This window comes from Rasamsonia byssochlamydoides (assembly GCF_041956645.1).
Source record: "Rasamsonia byssochlamydoides strain NRRL 3658 unplaced genomic scaffold VTN77scaffold_2, whole genome shotgun sequence".
NCBI classification, from domain to species: domain Eukaryota; kingdom Fungi; phylum Ascomycota; class Eurotiomycetes; order Eurotiales; family Trichocomaceae; genus Rasamsonia; species Rasamsonia byssochlamydoides.
The window spans coordinates 168,060-178,774 of record NW_027192385.1 but is presented as its reverse complement, the minus strand read 5'-3'; the positions used below and the strand labels follow the sequence as shown (position 1 = coordinate 178,774).

The 10,715-nt window shown below is 46.2% G+C and overlaps 3 protein-coding genes across 3 annotated transcripts; 2 read left to right on the top strand and 1 right to left on the bottom strand.

Moving 5' to 3' along the window:
* Positions 1-473: 473 nt before the first annotated feature.
* VTN77DRAFT_2624 (uncharacterized protein) lies at positions 474-2,010 on the top strand (the record flags this gene model as incomplete). The annotated part of the gene is made up of 2 exons (XM_069418484.1): positions 474-544; positions 600-2,010. 2 exons carry the CDS (start codon positions 474-476, stop codon positions 2,008-2,010), a joined length of 1,482 nt encoding a protein of 493 aa, XP_069282105.1.
* An 895-nt stretch (positions 2,011-2,905) lies between these two features.
* On the top strand, positions 2,906-5,330 carry VTN77DRAFT_2623 (uncharacterized protein; the record flags this gene model as incomplete). Its single annotated transcript, XM_069418483.1, has 2 exons — positions 2,906-4,291; positions 4,344-5,330. The coding sequence occupies 2 exons, from the start codon at positions 2,906-2,908 to the stop codon at positions 5,328-5,330; spliced, it is 2,373 nt and encodes a 790-aa protein (XP_069282104.1).
* Positions 5,331-6,764: 1,434 nt separating this feature from the next.
* Positions 6,765-7,212, bottom strand: VTN77DRAFT_2622 (uncharacterized protein; the record flags this gene model as incomplete). The annotated part of the gene is made up of 3 exons (XM_069418482.1): positions 6,765-6,773; positions 6,835-7,016; positions 7,071-7,212. The coding sequence occupies 3 exons, from the start codon at positions 7,210-7,212 to the stop codon at positions 6,765-6,767; spliced, it is 333 nt and encodes a 110-aa protein (XP_069282103.1).
* Between the last annotated feature and the right edge of the window lie 3,503 nt (positions 7,213-10,715).

The window sequence follows — 10,715 nt, the reverse complement described above, 5'->3', positions numbered from 1 at the left end:
AAAAAAAAAAAGAGGACGAGACAGGGAGACAAAGGTCTCCGCGTTTTGGCTATCCCTGACTTGTCGTGTGAAATATCACAAATACAAGGTGAAGAGGGGATTAAGAAGAATTTCTTCGCTGATATCATGTTGACATGATGGGCTGGATAGTTAGCTAGATCAGGAAAATAGAAATCATCCATACCAAGGGTGACAGTGGAAGCAGCTGTAGTGCGGCTGTATAGTTGTCGCTACATTAAAACCCTGTCAGATATGAGCTTCTACGACATCCGGACCCGATATTGCGCATGTGTGGGGACGTCCACTACCACGGGCCGGTTGAGGAAACTTTGGGATACTGGACGACGCGCCATCGCTCTTGTCTCTACCAGGCGGGAAGCCGGTTCATGATATAAGCATCTTGATTTCTCTATTGAATACCTTAGTTTGTTCATTGACCTGGACCTCCCGAAGGTATATATATATTTTGAGATATGACCAGCCTCAACACGGTTCGCAGTGTCGCTATCATTGGAGCGGGACCATGTGGACTCGCGGCCGCAAAGTATCAGAGCCCTCACCTTCCATAATTTTTTTTTCGTATAATAACAACGTGCCAGATACCTTCTCGCAGAAAAATGTTTTTATAAGATTGATATCTTCGAGCAGAGGAGCAGAGTCGGCGGTGTCTGGATTCATACTCCCGCAGCAGATAAGGCAAAGATAGCGATCCCGGTTCCCCAGTTGAATCCTCATCCACCGCCGGAGGAGCCCATATGGCACTCGACAAGTGAGGGACGCCGCGAGGCGACATTTGTCTCCCCTCTTTACAGCCGGATGGAGACCAATATTCCCAAGATGATCATGGAATATGCCGAGAAGCCCTTTCCTGCTGATCTGCAGCTCTTCCCCAAAGCCGAAGAAGTCCTGGAGTACATTGAGCAGTATGCGGAAGACGTTAAACATCTCATTCGTTTTGAGACTCAGGTGCAGGAGGTCAAAATCGAGGATCCCTCCAGGAGTACCTGGGCCCTAACGAGAAAAGACCTGCGAAGTGGACAAATAAGTACAGAGACTTACGATGCCGTGGTCGCTGCGAATGGCCACTACAGTGTCCCGTATATACCGGCGATCAAGGGGATCGAGTCATGGAACGAGGCATATCCTGGCGTTATCTCCCATTCTAAAGTATATGACTCACCTGATGCATTTCGAGACAAGAAGGTTGTCATTGTCGGAAATTCCGCATCAGCAATTGATATCGGAAACCAGATAGCACAAGTGTGCCAGCAACCTCTCCATGTCGCTCAACGGTCCGAGTCTGGTGTTTTCCTTCCCACTATCCCGACTGACAGGGTTGTTCACGGTGAAATTATGGAATTCTTATCCCCAGCTACTTCTGACCGCGGCATTCGATTTGCAGATGGCAGCACAGAGGACAAGATTGATGCCATCGTATTCTGTACAGGTTATTTCTATGCGTATCCATTTCTGTCCTCGCTGGAGCCACCGGTAGTCCGCGACGGTTCTCGGGCCCTCAACATCTATCAGCAAATGTTCTACATCGAACACCCTACCCTGGTGTTCCCCGTTCTACCACAGAGGGTGACTCCTTTCCACCTAGCCGAGAACCAAGCCGCGGTGTTTGCGCGCGTCTGGGCTGGACGGCTCAAACTGCCCTCGAAAGCGGACATGAAGGCATGGGAGGATTCTGTCGTTGCCGAAAAGGGACCAGGAAAGTCATTCCACCTGTTACCGTACCCTCTGGATGCGGAATATCTCAATTTCTTGTACGATTGGGCAGCGACTGCTGAGCTACGGCCCGGGTTAGATAACGATGGGAGGGGCAAGATGGGAGTGAGATGGGGTGGAAAGGAGAGATGGATACGCTCTCACTTCCCCGAGATCAGGAAAGCATTTTCGAGCAAGGGAGATCAGCGACATTCCATTCGTACGGTTGAGCAGCTGGGGTTTGATCCTGACAGTTGGAGGAAAGAACTGGAAGGGCAAGAGCCATTAGTGAATATTTAATGAATCTTTGAATGAGGATAGTTAGATACATCACCTATTTGTGATAAGAATAGAAAAATAGAAACACAGGTTGAAGTTGTGAGAGGTGTATCTCTCTGATTGACTGTCCCGATTGGGTAATCCAGGAAGCTTATCACGTGCGGGCGATCTCCCGCAGCTCACTCCACCAGCAGCAACAACTTCCAGAGCTCTCGGACCGTTCACGCCACCTCAGGGTTCACTCACTCCCAGCTGTCCTGGATTTTATATAGTTATATGAATACCTATTTTTCTGTTGATCTGCTGTCTCCCTTTCTCAACATGAGTTGCTGTGTCTTTGTCCAGCTCGCTCCAGGCGCATGATGGCGTGCAACCGCAGCGGCTCTCTGCATGTCTTTACTACTGACAAACAGCGCATTGAGAAACCTCGACCCCCCGATTCATTGTCACGGTCGGGGGAGAATTTCCCACTTGTCCTTCCTGCATCTTGGTGATCGACCTCCGTCGGCAGTGAACCTCCACTGCTTTGTCTTTTCGACTTCCGGCGACCCTCGAGACCCGCGGCCGGAAGAACCAGACGTCAGACCACTCCGGAGTCCCCTCCTTCTTGAGCAATAACAATTAAATCTACTTGGAGTAGTTTCACAGTTAAACTTTGCGGTTTACCAGTCCCCTGACGGTTCTTGTCACAAGCTCGTTTTTCCCGAAGGCCAGGCTCTGTGATTGTTAGGCGTCGTAGACACCACACCGCACATCCAGCTTCCTCCATGCACCGTTGAAACTTGAGAGCTCGTCTCTGCGGCATCTCAGACATCTTTCTCAATCGAAAGGAATCACACCCCTAGATTCAACCAAGATACCAATTGCTGGTCAGACCTTACAAGACGAGTTGCTGACCCGTGACGCGCTTTACACTATGGATAATCAACCACCGAACAACAAACCTTCACCTGTGCCTGAGTCACTAGGGAAATTTGACAACATCCCAGGGGCTACACCAAGAGAGAAGCTCAGAAATGCTCACGCGCAGTTGCGTGCGAGTCTCAATGCTGGGCCTTTTCAGACTGTCAGCGCAAGTGCCACTCCATCATCTGCAGGAGACATCGAGCCTTCTCCTGCAGCACCCCTTCCTGAAACAGCATTGCCATTGAGTGTGCGTGTTGACAAGGAACCCATTCCGCCCGATTTATCAGTCGGAGTTCACCAACCACCTGCCGATACTACTGTGTCGCCTCCATTGCTCTACGCGGAGCAGCCTGATGTCCAGACGATTCAGCCAAGTGCTCTGACCTTTGATCAGAGTGAAAGCTACCCTCCTGGCTCGCTTCGGTTAGGGCCTTCGGAGTTCGCCATAACCCTGCCGATGGATTCCCGGGTTAAGGATGATTACGTCAAGGCTCTCGCTCAGCAGGCGCGCACAATTGAACAATTTCTTTCGGGTTTCAAATCTGCCGAAGGCGTTCCAATGACCGACGCTGAGCAGGCTCAGATCATATCGGGAATCCGCGGACTGATCGAGAGACTCGATTACATTACATTCTATCCAGATTTGAACATTGCGGAGCATATCAAAGACACAGAGCCTGACCCCCAGAAAGAAGCAGCCTGGGCCGAATATTCAAGCTCGAAATTCCAATTTCTAGGCCACCTTATCGAAGTCGCCGAAACGCACGATCTCCATATCGTTGTCATGGCGAAGAAAGGAAAAGCTGCCGAGTTTCTTGAGCGATATTTCCTGGGGAAGGGTTTCGTCTATACTCGTCCACGCATCGAAATGCGTGGCAATATCGAAGTGTCAATGACGCACGGGCCCTTCAGTGTCGGCATCCGGTCCACACAACATGAGGGTGTCTTAGAGACGTACAAACCGCCTTCGGCAATTATTGCGCTCGATTCATCTTTCAATGCAGCCAACCCTTCTGTGGAGCACCTACGGACAACTTACGCTCGAAATGGAAACCTGCTTCCCGTTATCCGGTTGATTGTGTCTAACACCAGTGAACATATCCAGCGCTGTTTGCCCGATGTTCCTGAGCTTCAAAAACTTCAGCTGCTTGTTCGCTGCATCACAAGTCTCAGCAAAGTCGTTGGGGATCTTCAAGACGATGCATTAGGCGTTCACGAAGACGCAGAGGAGCTTCTATCTTACCTTTTATCTGATAACTTCAACGCCAGCTGGGCCCTCCCTGCCATTGAGCCACTCCATATCCTTGCTTCCGACGAGATGGCATCTGTTGTTGCATCTGGATCGGAGTCGACTTATGAGCATCTATCAGGGGCCTCTCTCCAAAAACGCTTACTTGTAAGTTGACGTTTAATACTTGGTGAGGGAACGAACTATCTGACAAGAGTAGGATGCTGCGGAGAATGACGCACCCGATTCCAAGAGACAACGCCTCACGCCATCACAATCACAATCACAATCACAAGAGCAGAGTCAGTTGACAGAGTCCAGCAAAGCTCCAAGCCAGAGACTGGACACAGACTTGAAGGCTCTTGAAAGCAATCTTCTTCGAATGAAAAATGCTCATGCGAAGGAGCTCAACGAGCTGCAGACGACATTGTCGAACGTTCAGGCTCGATTAAGGGAGCGGGAAAAGATGTTGGAGTCTCTCCAGCATCGATATGAAACCCGCACCAGAGAACTTCACCAGATCCGCAAGGAACGTGACAGTCTGGTGGACAGGATATCCAAGGCGGAACAGAGGCTGGAGAAACAGCAGGATGAGATCATGAAGCTCAAAGATGAGCGCACTCAGCTGAAACACGAGCTAGAGGCCGCCAGAAACGATCTGAAAGCCGAGGGAGGCCTTGTGGAAGAGCTGGAGGCCGCGCGTGAGGAGATTCGCAGGCTGACCAAGGATAACGCCAGCCTCGAAAGAAAGGCGGAGTACGAGAAGAAGCAAGCCGAGTATACACGCGAACAGTACCAGAACGCATCGACGGCGGCTGCCCAATCGGGGATTGAGATCCGTCAGCTTAGAGACGAGAATCAAGAGCTGAAGCGCAAGATCGCCGCCGAAGCAGTCAAGCTGAAGGAGGTGAAGATGCGGAGTGACGAAAACAGACACCTTCAGCGGGTCATGGAACTGGAGCTGATGCTGACGTCGCGCGATGAGCTGCTGCGCCGGAAGGAGGATGAACTGCGCGAGCTGAGGAGGAATCGACCCGCCACGCGATCGACGAGTACGCAGCCTCGCAGCCCCAAATGGGGACCTGGCAACAGCCGTCCGACGAGCCCTGGTATCAACAACAACAACAACAGCAACAGCAGCAGCAATAACAATGGTATAGGAGGACGGGGCAGCGCGCTGCGGTTCAGCTCGGAGATGTCTCTGTAGAATCATGTCATGAACATGACCATGACCATGACCATGGCCATGGCCAATGTATGTACAGTACATTGTACAGTACAGTCAGTGTCTTGTCCGGGACGGGGTTTACTTCGTCGTTAACTCGGCGGTTAAGTTTTCTTGTCTTTATAGATTACATACCCATTTCTCTATTTTTATTTCTATGACTTGAATGGAATGTATATGAGCTTCGACTGAACTTCATTCTCAAGAATAGACTCTAAGCCTTCAGAACACATAGAATAATAGATAGACTACTCATGGTTCACCTTCCTCCGTTTTTGTTGCCTCTTAGGAATCTGGCTCTAATATCTGTTTATCTGTCTACTATAACTAATTAGAAGCTAGCTTTCTTTTCACAGATTTAAGATGAAATGAAATGAAGTAAAATAGAATGATGCCCCTCTCATATCGTGTTTTTTTTACAGCTTCAATGGAAAGGAATGTATAGAGCTTCGAGTAGACTTCTGAACTTCTTGTTTTCTAAGAACGCATCAGAATAGAACAGACTCCTTTATATAAGGTTTACCTTCGTCTCTTTCGTCATATCTCCTCAGTCTATCAACTATGCCTGAATAGAAGCTGGCTTTTCCACACTGAATTTAAGATGAAACGTAGTGAAATGAAACAAAATGAAATGACGCCCTCTCATGCTGTGCTGTGTTGAAGTCCTCCCTCCTATCTAGGTATCTATGTTGATGATTACTTCTTCCTTTCTTTTCTTTTTTCTTTTCTTTTTTTTTTTTGTATTTGTTCTTTTCAACACATTTCCTTTCTGCCTGTCCTGTCCTCGGAAAAAACGTGTATGTAGTGAGTGAACTGAATTGTTCCATCGGTCTCATCTCATCTCATTGACCTGACATGGCAGGACAGAACAAATGTCCAGACACATGAGGAGACACATACAAGAGATGAATACTAAGTATGTGATACGGTCAGGCTATTCACAACACTTCACCTTGCTTATCTAGCTTATCTAGCTTACCTTGCAGTCTTAGCTAGCTTAGCTGCTGTCCCTGCGCAGAAAAAAAATCAACCTATCATTCAATTCCATCGATCGATGGATCAATAAGTACGGAATAGATAGATTAGGTACGTAGATAGGTACGTAGTTAGATAGATATCCCTCGCCCACCACCCGGCTAGACAGCATCATATCATTGATGTCATTGAGTGGGCATCTTTTTTTTTTGTTCGATTGGTCAGTGAGGGAGTGGGTGTTGACAAATATATGTGCGTATATTTTATTTTATTTTTATTTTTATTTTAAACGAAGATGAAGTGGTATGTTAAATTGTTAATTAAGGTGTTGATAACATAGAAGGAGAATGAAAATAAAAAGACTTTTGAATGGTCTATATGCCTATCTCAAAGCTACAATAAGCAATGCATACAACAACAGGACTCAATCATATGTCGCAATCAAGGTCCCTAGCGATTGATGCATGTTAGTCTGAACTTCCATTTAATCTCAGTCAAGGGTGCAACCCACAAGGAAAACGAGGTGACCATTCTGGTTCTCAATCTTATCGGCCAAGTCGATGCCCTGGCGCCCTCTGAAGCCACCGTTGATCATGGGCAGCTCAGCAGTGAGCTTGGGTCCATTCGGGCCATGCTCCAACCGAATGTCACGAGCGCTGCGAGTGAAGTTCTCTCCGCCCCAGATGAACCAACCTAGCGAATGTTAGAAAGATATACATTTAATTCTCTTTTGGGCAGCTAACTCACCATCGCTGTTTCCAATGTGCTTGTCGAGTCTGATACGGTTGGAATGGTAGCTACCATGAGCATCCCGGACCTCCGCGAACAAAAAGGTGCTGTCACCTTCAAATTCGATACGGATGTTCCTGGAAGAAAGATGGAAGGACATTGTGATGATGATGATGATGATGATAATGATGGAGCAGTAGGCAGTTGATGTAAAAGACAAGGGTTACTTTGGAAATTTGGGGTGAACACTTAAGCAAGCCAAGCGGTTTTTATATTGACAATCTGACAACAAAGACCCCCTTAGCCACCTCCATATTGCCCCCCAAAAATGAAGCTAGACTTGTTATTAAGTGGAGAGATGATTGTTGGCCCTATCGATGTGGCTGACGTGGAGCATAGAAACAATACTGAGTGGGTCGGGAGTAATTTACTGTGTATAGTAGACTGTAACCTGAGCTACGTAGGCAGCAGTGTAAAAGGACCAGTGTCTATCTGTATTTGCAAAGTATACACAGTACAAGATCGACATGATCAGCATCCATCTTCTGGAAAGACCATGGTGGCAGCATAGGTGTACCTACGACTTGGCGCCTCTGGTGTCACTGCCAGAATATCCACAAATAATTACTTACCCACTCTGACGCCTCACTCCATACATACAGGCCGCACCAATGTATTGAGAAACAAAGCAATGGGGGATTGATATTTACACCACCTCAATTACTAATTATACCACCTCCTAATTCACTTTGGGAAAGGTCTGAAATCGCCTTACCACAAATTACTAGTGAAATTGATCGTAAATTTTTCGTGTTCCGAACTGTAATATGACACCCCATAGTGAAGCCCCTATAAAGCCCCCGCAAAGCCTATAACGTAATCCACCATCGAGCGGCTCACCTCCAGCCCCCCCGATGCGTCTCTTCTATCTCAACTACCTACTGCGCCTTCCACGAAGCCAAAAAATGGCTAATAAAAACCTATATCAAGAAGGTCGACTTCTTCTTGCTATTGATGCGTTCAAAAAGGGTCAAATCCCTTCTATCTGGGCTGCTGCAGCTGCATTTGATGTTCTACACTCTACCCTCTGAGGCCGACTTCAAGGCCACGTTCTATGTGTAGATTCATATCTAAACTGTCAGAAATTAAGTAAGACTAAAGAGGAGACACTCATATAATGGATAATCTCTTTGGATTTGCAAGGACTCTCTCCCTGGCCCACTATAGTATATCAAATGGCTAATTGTTACGAACCAACAAAACAGGAGGCTGTCCAACACAGCAATGCATGATGAATAATTAAAGGTCACGTGACTATCACGTGCATATACCATTGAGAAGACCAAGGGACGGAAAAAGATGGTATTCAAAAAGGTATACGAATACCAATACAGAGACCGGAGGGAGGACCAGGATGGTATACTGGATGGTATACAGAATGGTATATTGGGGAAGAAACATAAAAGGATGATCAATCTCATGTATTTAGTCTTTCCTTCGATCGCGCTCAATGTCAATCGTTTACTGAGATACTTACTTGGAGGGTCAGTAAGACCTCTTACTACTATTGGTATACTTCGGTATAGCTTTAGTAGGCGCTGCCTCTGACCTAGTCGCACTTGTTCTTGTTTATCTTTGGCAGCTAGCCAAGTGACCCCGTTGTTATTAATATTGTTATCGTCGCCTGTTCGGCGTTGACCTGTTCGGTATACGGTCTGTTCGACCACCGTGAAGAACCTGTTCGGTTCGCTTGATCCTTCCCTGACCACCAATCTGAGTATCTGCGACTACGGTTGGACCCAGCGCGTAACACTAATGTTCTTCTTATTGAGTGAGGCCTACCTTCTCCTCCTGAGCCTATTGGAATCAACTAGGTCTATAGGTTTTGAAGCACTATAATAACCTTAAACCCTACTATTCTTGCAAATATAATCATAAATATGCCTTATATAAAGATCCAAAGGTGATCTATGAATAGTTTCAATGTTTTCATACAGCTATTAAGCAGTATGGGATTCTAGATGATGACATATACAATTTTAATGAGACAGGCTTTATAATGGGCATTATTGCAACTATAAAGGTTATTACTTAATCTGATTGGATAGGCCTGTGACGGTCCGAATTAGGCGGTGCATTAGGCGGTGAGGCATATGGCCGGCAGAATCCGTCAGATATCTCGCTGGACCTCGTAGATAGCTTCTTTCTCCCCCAGCTTAGTCTCTTCGTTCGGAACTGCCTCATAGCTTCTAGATAAACCTACTAGCTAATGGGATTTGGGTTTGTTACAAGGCCATCTAGTTCTTATGTAACTAGGGAATTGTAAATGGGTGACAGCTATTGAAGCTGTGAAGGGCCAAAGCCTTGCTGTCTAGAAACTAGGAGCTCATAAAAAGGATTCGCTGGGGAAAGAAGAAATGAAGAGAAAGGCACGCGAGCTGTATCAACAGGAGTCATGTGATGAACAACAAATGGACCAATCAGAAGACGAGAGAGAAGCTGAGTCAGCAATATGGGCTTAGCCCGCAACAGAAGCAATCAATGCCTCTGGATGGGCTCTACCTCCTATGGTTATCTTTGCAGGAAAATCATATATGGCATTATAGTTCCAAAATACTAAATTACCTTATGACTAGGTTATTAGAGTAATAATGGCTGGACAACTAACAAATTAGGATTATAATGGCTGCAGGAGGTTTTTGAGCCTTATATAAAGAATTATATAAAGATATAAAGAATTATATAAAGGGAAGATATTGCTATTAATCCTTAATAGTCATGGAAGCCATCTCACCCCAGAATTTGACCAATTCTGTACCTAAAGCTATATTATCCCTATCTGCATGCCAGCGCATTTATCCTATCTCTTATAACCTCTTGATATTAGCTGCTTTTCAATTCTGAAGCAATTATATGGCCGATTGATTGAGACAAGTATGCAGCTTAGTATCAATCATATTAGTAAGTCTGATTTCCTTACTGCCTATAGACAGGCATAGATAGATGTATTTAAAGCAGAAAATATCTGTAGTGGCTTTGCAGTTACTAGAGCTGTGCCATATGATCTAGAGAAGGTGCTTTTCCGGCTTCATATGCAGCTTTACACCCCTACCCCCCTAGGTAGTAGTCATGCCAGTCTGCAGTTAAACTATGTGCCAGAGACACCTCATGATATTGCAGAATCAAGCCATCAAACTACTATTATTAAGCAACTACTTAGGCATTGTTCATGTAGCCCTCTAAGCCCAACTAATTAGGCATTGAATCAATTGATTAAGGGGTGTCAATTAGCCATGCGTAGTGCAGTTATTCTTATAAGGGAAAACCATGATCTATATGCTGCCAATAAGAAGCAAAAGCAGAAACGTACAAAGTCGACTACTGCAGTATCTCAGGGAGGCATTTTGACTATCTCTGAAGGTCAACATTGTGTAGAGGCCATTGAAAAGGAAGCTGCAGAGGTCAGGGATCAGATAGCTGCGCAGTCAAAAACATGCGCATCTCCTACTTGTAGTGCATATCCTATAGTTGGGAATACTCGTATGAGATGCCCACAGCGCTTTGCAACAAATTGATCATATTTTTGACACTTTTTATATAGAATTGGGGTGTATGGAGAGCTTCAAAATCGACGGGGGTGGCGGAGGTGAGCCGCTCGATGGT